The 14,069-nt window shown below is 45.9% G+C and overlaps 1 protein-coding gene across 20 annotated transcripts in view; it reads right to left on the reverse strand.

The window, feature by feature from the left end:
- Nucleotides 1-14,069, reverse strand: part of LOC106565371 (CUGBP Elav-like family member 4) — a 103,763-nt gene that overhangs the window by 7,924 nt on the left and 81,770 nt on the right. For 2 of the 20 annotated variants that reach the window (XM_045691569.1, XM_045691568.1), the window contains exons 5-12: nucleotides 9,519-9,598; nucleotides 9,079-9,219; nucleotides 8,720-8,861; nucleotides 8,344-8,496; nucleotides 5,393-5,497; nucleotides 4,522-4,584; nucleotides 4,221-4,301; nucleotides 3,039-3,122 (exon numbers count right to left, since the gene is read on the reverse strand). In XM_045691569.1, coding sequence (XP_045547525.1) covers nucleotides 3,039-3,122; nucleotides 4,221-4,301; nucleotides 4,522-4,584; nucleotides 5,393-5,497; nucleotides 8,344-8,496; nucleotides 8,720-8,861; nucleotides 9,079-9,219; nucleotides 9,519-9,598 — 849 coding nt within the window. Of the gene's footprint in view, nucleotides 1-2,978; nucleotides 3,123-3,205; nucleotides 3,962-4,220; nucleotides 4,302-4,503; nucleotides 4,585-5,392; nucleotides 5,498-8,343; nucleotides 8,497-8,719; nucleotides 8,862-9,078; nucleotides 9,220-9,497; nucleotides 9,599-14,069 lie in introns of those variants that run through there. The other 18 variants (XM_014132406.2, XM_014132405.2, XM_045691567.1 and 15 more) reach the window with 14 other exon arrangements.

Genomic DNA, 14,069 nt, shown 5'->3' on the forward strand with positions numbered 1-14,069 from the left:
GCTACCAGAGTTTTTCAACCTTGGTTTAGTACTAGTGTGCTACAGTAGCTGACTGACTATGCTGTTGTGATCATTTCCATTTGCCTGCAGCCTTCCTCCAATCTCCGTCTTAATCTTGACTCTTCCCCTCGTCTCCTGTGCCCATTCCTGCCTCTGGATTATTGCCTCTGGAATCAATCTATTTTGGATTTACCTCAATATATCACCATTGGATTAGCTGACTCTCCCTCGGCCGGTGAAACGGCCTCTCCTTCTGAGCCTCCTCTCTCCTTGACTCTTCTTTGGTAGCTAACTCAGCCATCAATCTGTAAGTCTCCGCTCTCTGTACTTTATACAGTGAGGGAAAAAAGTATTTGATCCCCTGCTGATTTTGTACATTTGCCCACTGACAAAGAAATTATCAGTCTATAATTTTAATAGTAGGTTTATTTGAACAGTGAGAGACAGAATAACAACAAAAAATCCAGAAAAACGCATGTCAAAAATGTTATAAAATGATTTGCATTTTAATGAGGGAAATAAGTATTTAACCCCTCTGCAAAACATGACTTAGTACTTGGTGGCAAAACCCTTGTTGGCAATCACAGAGGTCAGATGTTTCTTGTAGTTGGCCACCAGGTTTGCACACATCTCAGGAGGGATTTTGTCCCACTCCTCTTTGCAGATCTTCTCCAAGTCATTAAGGTTTCAAGGCTGACGTTTGGCAACTCGAACCTTCAGCTCCCTCCACAGATATTCTATGGGATTAAGGTCTGGAGACTGGCTAGGCCACTCCAGGACCTTAATGTGCTTCTTCTTGAGCCACGCCTTTGTTGCCTTGGCCGTGTGTTTTGGGTCATTGTCATGCTGGAATACCCATCCACGACCCATTTTCAATGCCCTGGCTGAGGGAAGGAGGTTCTCACCCAAGATTTGACGGTACATGGCCCCGTCCATCGTCCCTTTGATGCGGTGAAGTTGTCCTGGCCCCTTAGCAGAAAAACACCCCCAAAGCATAATGTTTCCACCTCCATGTTTGATGGTGGGGATGGTATTCTTGGGGTCATAGGCATCATTCCTCCTCCTCCAAACACAGCGAGTTGAGTTGATGCCAAAGAGCTCCATTTTGGTCTCATCTGACCACAACACTTTCACCCAGTTGTTCTCTGAATCATTCAGATGTTCATTGGCAAACTTCAGACGGGCATGTATATGTGCTTTCTTGAGCAGGGGGACCTTGTGGGCGCTGCAGGATTTCAGTCCTTCACGGCGTAGTATGTTACCAATTGTTTTCTTGGTGACTATGGTCCCAGCTGCCTTGAGATTATTGACAAGATCCTCCCGTGTAGTTCTGGGCTGATTCCTCACCATTCTCATGATCATTGGAACTCCACGAGGTGAGATCTTGCATGGAGCCCCAGGCCAAGGGAGATTGACAGTTCTTTTGTGTTTCTTCCATTTGCGAATAATCGCACCAACTTGTCACCTTCTCACCAAGCTGCTTGGCGATGGTCTTGTAGCCCATTCCAGCCTTGTGTAGGTCTACAATCTTGTCCCTGACATCCTTGGAGAGCTCTTTGGTCTTGGCCATGGTGGAGAGTTTGGAATCTGATTGATTGCTTCTGTGGACAGGTGTCTTTTATACAGGTAACAAACTGAGATTAGGAGCACTCCCTTTAAGAGTGTGCTCCTAATCTCAGCTCGTTACCTGTATAAAAGACACCTGGGAGCCAGAAATCTTTCTGATTGAGAGGGGGTCAAATACTTATTTCCCTCATTAAAATCTAAATCAATTTATACAATTTTTGAAATGCGTTTTGTGGATTTCTTGTTGTTGTTATTTTGTCTCTCACTGTTCAAATAAACCTACCATTAAAATTATAGATCGTTTCTTTGTCAGGGGGCAAACGTACAAAATCAGCAGGGGATCAAATACTTTTTTCCCTCACTGTATCTGCTGTATTTTTGATGTTGTGTTCTGTGGGTTTCCTGCCTGTTCTAGACTAGTTGGTGTAGTTATCTGTCTTACTACTCAGCTTTGTCGACCGTGGTGGTTGGCTAGCTAGGCTAGTTAGCTGGCTAGGCTAGCTAGCAGGCTAAAAGAACAAACTTTATCTGGCTGGCTTGCTGGCTAAAATAACTGCATTTACCGGTAACATTATTTGATAACTGGTTAGATGGGGTTATGTATTTAAAAACCTTGGTTTACTTTAATGTAGCTGTTAGCAAGGTGTTGATAGCAAATGGCTGACTCATGCAGTGCTAATGTAACGTTACCAGGCTGGTAGGGTTATTGTTAGCAGGCTAATTGGCTAGCAACCTGGTAAGCTGATTTGTAACAATTTATTCATAAAGTATTTGCTAGATCAGAGAATAGACTGGCTTTCCAGATCCTCCATATTACGCCACACCATACAAAAACATTTTACGGCATGACTTAGGTATTCTTCGGAATTCTGATCGGTTTATGTAGCTAATAACTGGAAAAATAGAAAAGTTAGGTGTAACTTTGCATTGGGACTTTTGATGTGTATATTCATGCAAATCCATTTGTTACATGTGGTTAAGTTTACGCTACCTACCCTTTGGTTCGGACCTCTTGGTGTAATAGTTTAGCTGTTGACTTGACAAGGTCACTACAATATGTTGTCATAACAATATGTTGTCATAACCTGACATAAAACATTATGATAACTTATAACATCGGATCTGTCATACTATTGAGAGTGAGGACCTCTTTATGATGCAGTTACAGGTGTTACCCACCGCTACATGCATTACATTTATCTGTAACAGAAGACCCACAAGACACATTCACCCCCCATTCCACCCGCCAGGGCCCCCAATTTTCAAGCAACTCCGGAATTTACAATTTCTCTTTTCAATGTTTTCAAAAAAGGTTGCGTCTGCGGTAAAGAAAGTAATTAGTGAAATAATAATAATAAGGATAATAATGAAGAATAAATCATCTTTACAGGTGTTTTATCGTTTTTACCCACCAAAGCATTTACTTTGGTTTGTCGCCCGATCCACAAACACTTTGGAGGAGATGACATTACCGAAAGGCAGGAACATCTGCATCAGCTCGCCATCCCCAAACTCCTGAGGGAGGTGGTAGATGAACAGGTTACAGCCCTCCGGCCCTGCACACAGAGAGGAGAGGGGGGTGGAGAGAGGAGGGGAGGGGAAGGGGGAAGAGAAAGGAGTGGGAGAGAGGGAGGGGTGGGAGGGCATGGGGAGAGAGAAGAGAGAGGGGTAGGAGGAGAGGGAAGGGGTAGAGAGAGAGTGAGAGAGAGAGATGAAAGGGGTGGGAACGAGGTGGAAGAATGGGACAGGAGAGTGTGGGGTGATAGCAAAGGAGTGATACAGGTGGTGGTATAGAGGGGGAAGGCAAGGGAGAAACAAAAGGAAGGAAGAGTTTTCGGACCAACCAACATGATGATGCAATGATGCAAATGATGCAACATCTGAGATCAGAAAGAATATGTAGAACAATTTCTGATCTCAGATGATGGCTGTGTCTCAAATGGCAACCCATTCCCTATACAGTGCACTACTTTTGACCAGGGCACTACTTTGTCCCATAGGGCTCTGGTCAAAAGTTGTGCACTATGAAGGGCGTAGAGTGACATTTGGGATGCAAAATAATGCCCATTCATTTCATCTACACTCCACAGGGGGGAGCCAGAGTCCCAAGCCAGAGTCGTCAAGCACACAGGTCAATGAGTTCTCCCTCCACGGGCTGATTCTAGCCAGTCTACCGGTGTGCTTCTCTGTCTCACTTGTTTTCTCTGGCTTTCTTCCAAGGCAAAAATGAACTGTTAAATGCAGTGGGTGGCGGTCCTATTGCCTCTGAATATAGAACACTGTCTGTTTCCCGACGATTCTACATGTTGAATCACCACCAACAGGTGATCTACTGCAGACGGCTGACATTCGGGTTATAGTATGTCCGTTCCTTGTGTCCTTTCCTAGGTGATGACTGCTCTTCACATCAGTGTGGATGAAGGAAAGAACACAAGGAAAGGAAGCTATTGAGGTGCACACCTCATGTAAAATTGAGGCAGATTGGCATGGAAATGCAGGTATGTCATGCGATGCTTATTAACACACTATGAAAGACTGGTCATTTGCTAGCAATATACAAGCTTGGAGACAAGCAAAACATACCAGCCACTTTAACACAGAATTCTATAAGATTGGTATAGGCCAGGGCTGGCTTATGTGTGTGTACGCCTCACCTTCTCTCTGTTGTTGTGGGATGATGGGAGGAGGCTGGGGAAAGGCCTGGCTGATCTGGCCATATGCAGCAGGGTAGGCTGCTAAGACACACACACAAGCAGATCAGATAACACTCAAAGGCTGGAGAGCGCGCGCACACACACCTACACCCACTCTCACGCTATGCACAGAAATATGTACACACACCAATTGATTAAATAACAGGCTCAGACACCTACATATCACATTATGTATATACGCACGCACGCACGGACCCACGCACACACATACACACACACATACCATGTGAAACTGACAGACCTGCATACTGCTGGACTCCTGTGTAAGCCTGCTGTAAGTGGTCTGCTGCAGTGGGACTCTGAGCTTTTGAGTCGGAGAGAGAGATGAAGAGAGAGAGGCGGTGGAGAAAGCGAGAAATAGAGACAGAGGACGAGAAGAGCAGGAAAAAACAGTAAGGATGGGAAGAGGCAATAAAAAAGGAAAGAAATAGACAGGGGGAGAGGTATAAAGTGGTTAGAGAGAGACTAAGAAAACTAGTAAAACGAGGAATTAGAACTTAACTTCTCCCGTCTCTCACCATGTCCCCTCGAACAACTGAGCAAAAAGGACGCCGTCTGAGACTGACTACATTTCTACACACACACCAGTTTTAATGAGCAGATTGAGCACTGAAGCACACCAAGGATAATGTAGATCCACCACCTCCACACAAAACTCCTGGCTTTCCTCCCCCAAAACCACAGGCATTACAGCACATCCCTGTGTGGTGCACATTTTTGGACCAAACAACATTACAGATACAGTACACAGAGACTTGGAAACATTACAGCTAAATAATAACCAACACCAATACCATGCTACTACACACACCACACACTTATCACAACCAAGCTGTCACACACATGCATGGAAACACACCCCCACATTTCCATCATGAAGCACCACACATACAAACACACACACACAATCATTATACAATACACATGCGCAAACACACACACTCACACACACCATACCACACTACCATCACCACCAAAACCATATGACCACACCGACCAATTAACACTAAGACTAAACAGGATTGTTCTGATTGAAAGAATTGGGGGAAGGGCGGGCAGAATGGGTACCATTCTGATAGAAAGAAAGGGGAGAGGACGGGGGAAATGGGTACCTTCAGAGAGAGAAGAGAGGAAGCAGCCACCCTGAACCCCAAAACAACTCCGATGAGCCAAGCTGTTTTTTTCAGAGTCCTCTCTAAAAACCACCTCCTGCAACACTGGAAAGAGATTGGAGAAAGAAGCATTTCCTCCCCTCTTCACAAACCCAAGGAAGTCGACACACGTACTGGCTAACATTGGAATATGACACAAGTGCATACTATACATAAGCAAACTTTATAGTTTATAACCTTTTATAAACACCTTTCTTACCATTCATAACACAGCTGTTTGTTTCATTGTCCTTTTTCAAGACCCGTCGACTACACAAACAAGTTTTTCTACAGAGCCAGCCCTCCTGACAAGAATCCAACATCAAGCCCCTCTGAAGGGATGGGAAATAATTGGAGCAAAATGGACCTCCTGCACAAATTACCCTCAGTCACAGATTTGCTCCAAAGCCACATCCTCTTTACACGTAAGTAGTTACAATGGCCTTTGGGGACTCAAGTCTATTAGAACTTACCTGGTGATCTACCCAGACTCATATTTATCAATGTTACATTAAATGAGTAAAATTGGGGAATATATTATGTAACATATACACTGCTCAAAAAAATAAAGGGAACACTTAAACAACACAATGTAACTCCAAGTCAATCACACTTCTGTGAAATCAAACTGTCCACTTAGGAAGCAACACTGATTGACCTTAAATGTCACATGCTGTTGTGCAAATGGAATAGATAACAGGTGGAAATTATAGGCAATTAGCAAGACACCCCCAATAAAGGAGTGGTTCTGCAGGTGGGGACCACAGACCACTTCTCAGTTCCTATGCTTCCTGGCTGATGTTTTGGTCACTTTTGAATGCTGGCGGTGCTTTCACTCTAGTGGTAGCATGAGACGGAGTCTACAACCCACACAAGTGGCTCAGGTAGTGCAGCTCATCCAGGATGGCACATCAATGCGAGCTGTGGCAAGAAGGTTTGCTGTGTCTGTCAGCGTAGTGTCCAGAGCATGGAGGCGCTACCAGGAGACAGGCCAGTACATCAGGAGACGTGGAGGAGGCCGTAGGAGGGCAACAATCCAGCAGCAGGACCGCTACCTCCGCCTTTGTGCAAGGAGGAGCAGGAGAAGCACTGCCAGAGCCCTGCAAAATGACCTCCAGCAGGCCACAAATGTGCATGTGTCTGCTCAAACGGTAAGAAACAGACTCCATGAGGGTGGTATGAGGGCCCGACGTCCACAGGTGGGGGTTGTGCTTACAGCCCAACACCGTGCAGGACGTTTGGCATTTGCCAGAGAACACCAAGATTGCCAAATTCGCCACTGGCGCCCTGTGCTCTTCACAGATGAAAGCAGGTTCACACTGAGCACGTGACAGAGGTAACAGAGTCTGGAGACGCCGTGGAGAACGTTCTGCTGCCTGCAACATCCTCCAGCATGACCGGTTTGGCGGTGGGTCAGTCATGGTGTGGGGTGGCATTTCTTTGGGGGGCCGCACAGCCCTCCATGTGCTCGCCAGAGGTAGCCTGACTGCCATTAGGTACCGAGATGAGATCCTCAGACCCCTTGTGAGACCATATGCTGGTGCGTTTGGCCCTGGGTTCCTCCTAATGCAAGACAATGCTAGACCTCATGTGGCTGGAGTGTGCCAGCAGTTCCTGCAAGAGGAAGGCATTGATGCTATGGACTGGCCCACCCGTTCCCCAGACCTGAATCCAATTGAGCACATCTGGGACATCATGTCTCGCTCCATCCACCAACGCCACGTTGCACCACAGACTGTCCAGGAGTTGGCGGATGCTTTAGTCCAGGTCTGGGAGGAGATCCCTCAGGAGACCATCCGCCACCTCATCAGGAGCATGCCCCAGGTGTAGGGAGGTCATACAGGCACGTGGAGGCCACACACCCTACTGAGCCTCATTCTGACTGGTTTTAAGGACATTACATCAAAGTTGGATCAGCCTGTACTTGGATCAGCCTGTACTTACCTAGTTTTCCACTTTAATTTTGAGTGTGACTCCAAATCCAGACCTCCATGGGTTGATAAATTGGATTTCCATTGATTATTTTTGTGTGATTTTGTTGTCAGCACATTCAACTATGTAAAGAAAAAAGTATTTAATAAGATTATTTATTTCATTCAGATCTAGGATGTGTTGTTTAAGTGTTCCCTTTATTTTTTTGAGCAGTATATGATATACTGTAGTCTCTGGATCTACCAGCATACCACCCTGCATCCCACTGCTGGCTTGCCTCTGAAGCTAAGCAGGGTTGGTCCCTGGATGGGAGACCAGATGCTGCTGGAAGTGGTGTTGGAGGGCCAGTAGGAGGCACTCTTTCCTCTGATCTAAAATAATAATAATATATATATACCAGGGCAGTAATTGGGGACATTGCCCTCTGTATGGTGCCATCTTTCGGCTGGGACGTTAAACAGATGTCCTGACTCTCTGTGGTCACTAATGATTCCATGGCACTTATCGTAAGAGTAGGAGTGTTAACCCTGGTGTCCTGGCTAAATTCCCAATCTGGCCCTCATACCATTATGGCCACCTAATCATCCCTAGCTTCCAATTAGCTAATTCATTTCCTCTCCCCTGTAACTATTCCCCAGGTTGTTGCTATGAATGTGTTCTCAGTCAACTTAACTGGTAAAAAAAAACATGAAAACAATTCTATCCATCTACTGTATGTAGATAATTGGGTGTACTCTGTGTGCCTTATGGCGAGTGTGTTTCACGCAGGCAGGTAGGTAGGTAGTGAGTGTGTGTTATATTGTCTCTATATATCCTAAAGCAAGTGTATGTTGTGCTGAATCCAGAGCAGACTAGGTGAACAATCTGTCGATGTGCCCTTGAGCAAGGCACTTAACCCTAATTGCGCCTGTAAGTTGCTTTGGATAAGAGCGTCTTCTAAACGACTAAACCTTTAATATGGGTGGTTGTGGGAGGCTCACCAGGATAGGGGTGTATCCCGTTGGTGTACACAGCTTCGGCAGAGGGCTGCCCGTTGGCCTGAGGGGGCGGCATTCCATTGAAACCATTCACACTGATGGGCGAGGGGATACTGGTCACTGTGGGGCCGCCGATACCAGGGGGGGTACTGCCACCTGGCAGATAGAGATGACGAAAGGGAGAGAGATGAGCAGGTGACATTGCTAGTTGTCAGGCCAGTTAACTGGCAGAGTTTGGTCTGACAACTGAGGGCGTTTTATACTGACAACTAAGGGAGATTTATCTTACAACTAAGTCTCGGCCCCCGCCCAAGCTGATAATGTCCTAACATGGTTGCCTTACATGTGGAGAAGTTGAACACTTGAATGCTGCCCTCACCTGAGGTGGGGGTCATGTGCCCTCCTGGGAGTCCGTTGATGGTAGCCATGTGCTGCATCTGTGCGGCGGCGAAGGCTGCCATAGGGCTGAGGTAACCCCCTTGACCTACTGACGCCATCAACGCTGCCTGCTGCTGCTGCACCTGCATGGGGAGAGAGATAGCCAGGGGAAAGGAGGGAGATATGGGAAGAGAGAGAGGGAAGGAGAGTGAGAAAGAGAGTGTGACTTTATTTTGTTAAGTTTAGTCTGCACTGTTTTTGTGCTTCAGCTCATACCCTGCTTTGTATTTGCGCGTGTGTGTGTGGGCGTACTTGCGGTGTGTGTGTGTGTGTGTGTGTGTGTGTGTGTGTGTGTCCTACCTGTGCGTAGGCCCCGTAGGCCCCAAACTGCAGGGCCATGGGGTTGAAGATGCCCATTTGACCAGCCATCTGCTGCATGCGCCGGATGGTGCGCTCCTTATCCGTGTCGGCAAACTTCACCACCAGACTTGAGGACGCACCCTGCCACACACACGCACACACGCAGGTAAGCAGGCACGCAAACGCACGCACGCACGCACGCGCGCACACACACACACACACACACACACACACACACACACACACACACACACACACACACACACACACACACACACACACACACACACACACACACACACACACACACACACACACACACACACACACAGAGAGAGTGAGAGAGAGAGCAGAGGAGTACATGTGTTAACACATACAAACATACACTACCAAGGACACACACTAGCTGATACACTCACCATATTGAATACTGAACTCACAGGCATTGTCTGGCTGCCGTGTAGCGCACTGATAGCTGCCTGAGCTTCAGCGTGAGAGGAATACTTTACAAACGCACAACCTGAGAGAGAGAGAGAGAGAGAGAGAGAGAGAGAGAGAGAGAGTGAGAGAGAGAGAAGCAGAGAGAGAGACAGGGCAGAGAGGGAGAGGGAAACACACAGAGAGAGATAAACAGAGGAAAAAAGAGAGAGTGAGGAGAGAGAGAGAAAAGACAATCAGTCAGACAGTCTGTCACTATCCACATCATTTAAACCCCCTTCCATAAGGAGTTGACTGATGAAGCCCAACGATAATTATTTCACTTACAGTACTATCGATAAAACTCAGTGATGAATCTGAATGATCAAGCTCAGTGATTATTGGGCGTCCCCATCGTTCCCATTCAACTCACTGACAGAGTTCCCTGATGAGGCTTATTGATGAATGTGAATGATAAAGCGTACAGTATTCATTGGGCTTAGTTGCAATGAAGCATATTGATTAGTGTAAGCCCGCTGATGAACAACATGAAGTAAAGCAATGAAGCAGCACTGACCAACCTAATGAGGTTTACCACTAAAGCCTGCCAATGAAGAGCACTGATGAAGGGTGTAAGGTGAAGTTGCCCCTAGACGCTGATCTTGGGTCAGTTTAGTATTTTCTTGGTGCATTGGTACCGCTTGCCGTGTGGTAACAGAGAGAACTGTCTATGACTTGGGTGGCTAGAGTCTTTGACATTTTTAGGGCCTTCATCTAACTCCGCCTGGTATAGAGGTCCTGGATGGCAGGGAGCTCGGCCCCAGTGATGTACTGGGCCGTACGCAGTAACATCTGTAGCGTCTTGCGGTTGGATGCCAAGCATGCGCCATACCAGGTGGTGATGCAGCCAGTGAAAATGCTCTCAATGGTGCAGCTGTAGAACTTTTTGAGGATTTGAGGGCCTATGCCAAATCTTTTCAGCCTCCTGAGGGGGAAGAGGTGTTGTCGTGCCCTCTTCACGACTGTGTTGGTGTGTGTGGACCATGATATATCCTTAGTGTCACAAGTTACGGATTAAATTGAATATAAGAAACAACTGCAGCTATCAGAAACAGTGTTGTCGATCAGAGTCTTAAAAACAGGCAAGGACACTAACTCCCCTAACGTTAATATCTTTTGAAGCATGTTCGAGGATGAAGGGGCATTATGGGAAAAAGATTGTTTCCCCATCTCAGTTCTAGCCTTAGGTACAGACAAGGACAGCAGCGACTATGAACGAAGACTGTATTGAGTGACTGATCTGGTCAGTAAGGAACAGAGATTCAAAGGGAGTTGTCCTATCAATGCTTTGTACACAAAAAGTGTACCAGTGCTTTAGCCTCCTGTTGGAGAGAGAAGTCCATTGCACCATAGCATACAAATCACAGTGATGTGTGAGTGATCTAGCATTTGTAATAAATCTTAAAACACCATGATACACTGTGTCCAGAGTTGTTAAGGTATTTGCTGAGGTCTGCATAGATAATATCACCATAATCCAGCACTGATAAATAAAAACCTCTGGTGCTTTGAAGTGAGTAAAAAAAGTCAGATTTGTTCCTAAAATAGAAACCCAATTTCAACTTCAGTTTCTTGGTAAAATTATTAATGTGCTGTTTAAAATTCAGCTTTTCATCTAACCAAATCACAAGATACTGATAGGAGGTGACCCTATCAATTTGCTGGCCTTTTATAGTTAAAATCGGCAAGAGACTCCATCTGTTTACTTTCAGGGAAGAGAAAACCATACATTTTATTTTCCTTGCATTAAGCACAAGTTTTAATTCGAATAGCTGCCTTTTGAATAACATCAAAAGCCAACTGTAAATCCTGAAAAGCCTTCTCAATATGAGATGCGCTAGAATAAATAATTGTGTCATCGTCATACAGATGGGGATTTGCAGGGTCAACAGTCTTCCCTATATCATGTATATACAGTGTAAAAAGGATCGGACCTAAAATTGAGCCCTGGGGAACTCCTTTTGTAAGCCTTCGAAACTCTTCTGTTCTGTTAGAAAGGTAGTTTTGGAACCAATCCACTGCATCAACACTTAAAACCAACCTGTTCTGGCACCACACTGCCAAGTCTCGGATCTCCTCCCTATAGGCTGTCTCATCATCATCTGTGATCAGGTCTGCCACCGTCATGTCGTCAGCAAACTTAATGATGGTTCTGCAGTCATGCGTGGCAATGCAGTCGTCGGTGAACAGGGAGTAAAGGAAGGGACTAAGCATGCACCACTGAGGGGCCCCCGTGTTGAAGGTCAGTGTGGCAGATGTGTTGTTGCCTACCCTCACAAACTGGGGGCGGCCCGTCAGGAAGTCCAGGATCCATTTATAGAGGGAGGTGTTCAGTCCCAGGGTCCTTAGCTTAGTACTGAGCTTGGAGGGCACAATGGTGTTGAACGCTGGGCTCCAGTCAATGAACAACATTCTCACATAGGTATTAATCTTGTCCAGCTGAGAGATGGCAGTGTGGAGTGCAATAGAGATGGCATCATCTGTGGATCTGTTGGGTCTGTATGCAAATTGGAGTGGGTCCAGGGTGTTTGGGATGATGGTGTTGATGTGAGCCATGACCAGCCTTTCAAAGCATTTCCTGGCTACAGATGTGAGTGCTATGGGTAATAGTTATTTAAACAGGTTACCTATGGTGGTCTGCTTGAAACATGTAGATATTGAACATTTCAGGGAAGACACTTGCCAGCTGGTCAGCACACGCTTTGAGTATGCGTCTGGCCCTGCGGCCTTGTGAATGTTAACCTGTTTAAAGGTCTTACTCACGGTTCAGTGTTGCTTGCCTTGAAGCGAGCATAGAAGGCATTTAGCTCATCTGGAAGGCTCGCGTCACTGGGCAGCTCATGGCTGTGTTTCCCTTTGTAATCTGTGATAGTTTGCAAACCCTGCCACGTCCGACAAGCGTCAGAGCCGGCTTAGTAGGATTCGATCTCAGTCCTGCATTGATGCTTTGCCTGTTTGATGGCTCATCGGAGGTCGTAGCGAGATTTCTTATAAGCGTCCAGATTAGCGTCTCGCACTTCACTGGTACTTCCTGTTTGAGTTTTTGCTTGTAAGCATGAATCAGGAGGATAGAGTAATGATCAGATTTGCCAAATGTAGGGCGAGGGAGAGCTTTGTATGCGTTTCTGTGTGTGGAGTAAAGGTAATCTAGAGTTTTGTCTCCTCTAGTTGCACAGGTGATATGCTGGTAGAAATGACGTAAGAAGGATTTCAGTTTCCCGGCAATCAAAATCACCGGCCATTAGGAGCAACACCTCTGGATGAGAATTTTCTTGTTTGCTTATGACCCTATACAGCTCGATAAGTGCGGTCTTAGTGGCAACATTGGTTTGTGGTGGTAAATAGAGAGCTATGAAAAATATAGATGAAAACTCCCTTGGTAAATAGTATGGTCTACATGAGGTATTCTAACTCAGGCGAGCAGAACCTCAAGATTTCCTTAATATTAGAGATTGGACACCATCTGTTGTAAAAAGAAGATACACCTCCCTCTTTAAGCTTACCCGAGGCTATCGTTTCATTCTGCCGATGCATAGAAAAACCAGCTAAGTGTGCGCTGAGTGTACTAAACATTAGGAACACCTGCTATTTCCATGTCATAGACTGACCAGGTGAATCCAGGTGAAAGCTATGCTCTCTTATTAATGTCACCTGTCAAATCCACTTCAATCAGTATAGATGAAGGGGAGAAGACAGGTTAAATAAGGATTTTTAAGCCTTGAGACAATTGAGACATGGATTGTGTATGAGCAAGACAAAATATTTAAGTGCTTTTGAACGGGGTATGGTAGTAGGTGCCAGGCGCACCGGTTTAAGTGTGTCAAAAACTGCAACGCTGCAGGGTTTTTCACACACAGTTTCCCGTGTGTGTCAAGAATGTTCCACCACCAGAGGACATCCAGCCAACTTGACACAAACGTGGGAAGCATTGGAGTCAACATGGGCCAGCATCCCTGTGGAACGCGTTCGACACCTTGTAGAGTCCATGCCCTGATGAATTGAGGCTGTTCTGGGAGAAAAAGGGGGTGCAACTCAATATTAGGAAGGTATTCCTAATTTTTACCGACACTCAGTGTATATTATCCATGTTGTTGTTCAGCCATGACTCCGAGAAAAATAGGATATTACAGTTCTTCAGATCCTGTTGATAGGATAGTCTCGAACAGAGCTTGTACAGTTTATTTTCCAGGAAGGTAGACACGGTTTATTTACTCGCCAACGTAGTTTCGTCAGGGTGCCCGCACTTCGGCCTCTCTTACACCGTCTCTTCCTTTTCCGAGTCTCTGGGATTAGGGCCTTGTCCGGGGTGAGCAGTATGTCCTGGGTGGCTGAATCACTAAGGTAGAAATCTTCATCCAAATTGAGGTTAGTGATTGCTGTTCTGATGTCCAGAAGCTCTTTTTGGTCATAGGAAACGATGATGGAACATTATGTACAAAAACGCAAAAAAACACTAAATAGCAGAATTGGTCAGGGGCTCGTAAAGCGGCAGCTATCCATTGCAGCGCCATTCT

The sequence above is a fragment of the Salmo salar genome, chromosome ssa12 (genome assembly GCF_905237065.1).
Source record: "Salmo salar chromosome ssa12, Ssal_v3.1, whole genome shotgun sequence".
In the NCBI taxonomy this organism is placed as follows: Eukaryota; Metazoa; Chordata; class Actinopteri; order Salmoniformes; family Salmonidae; genus Salmo; species Salmo salar.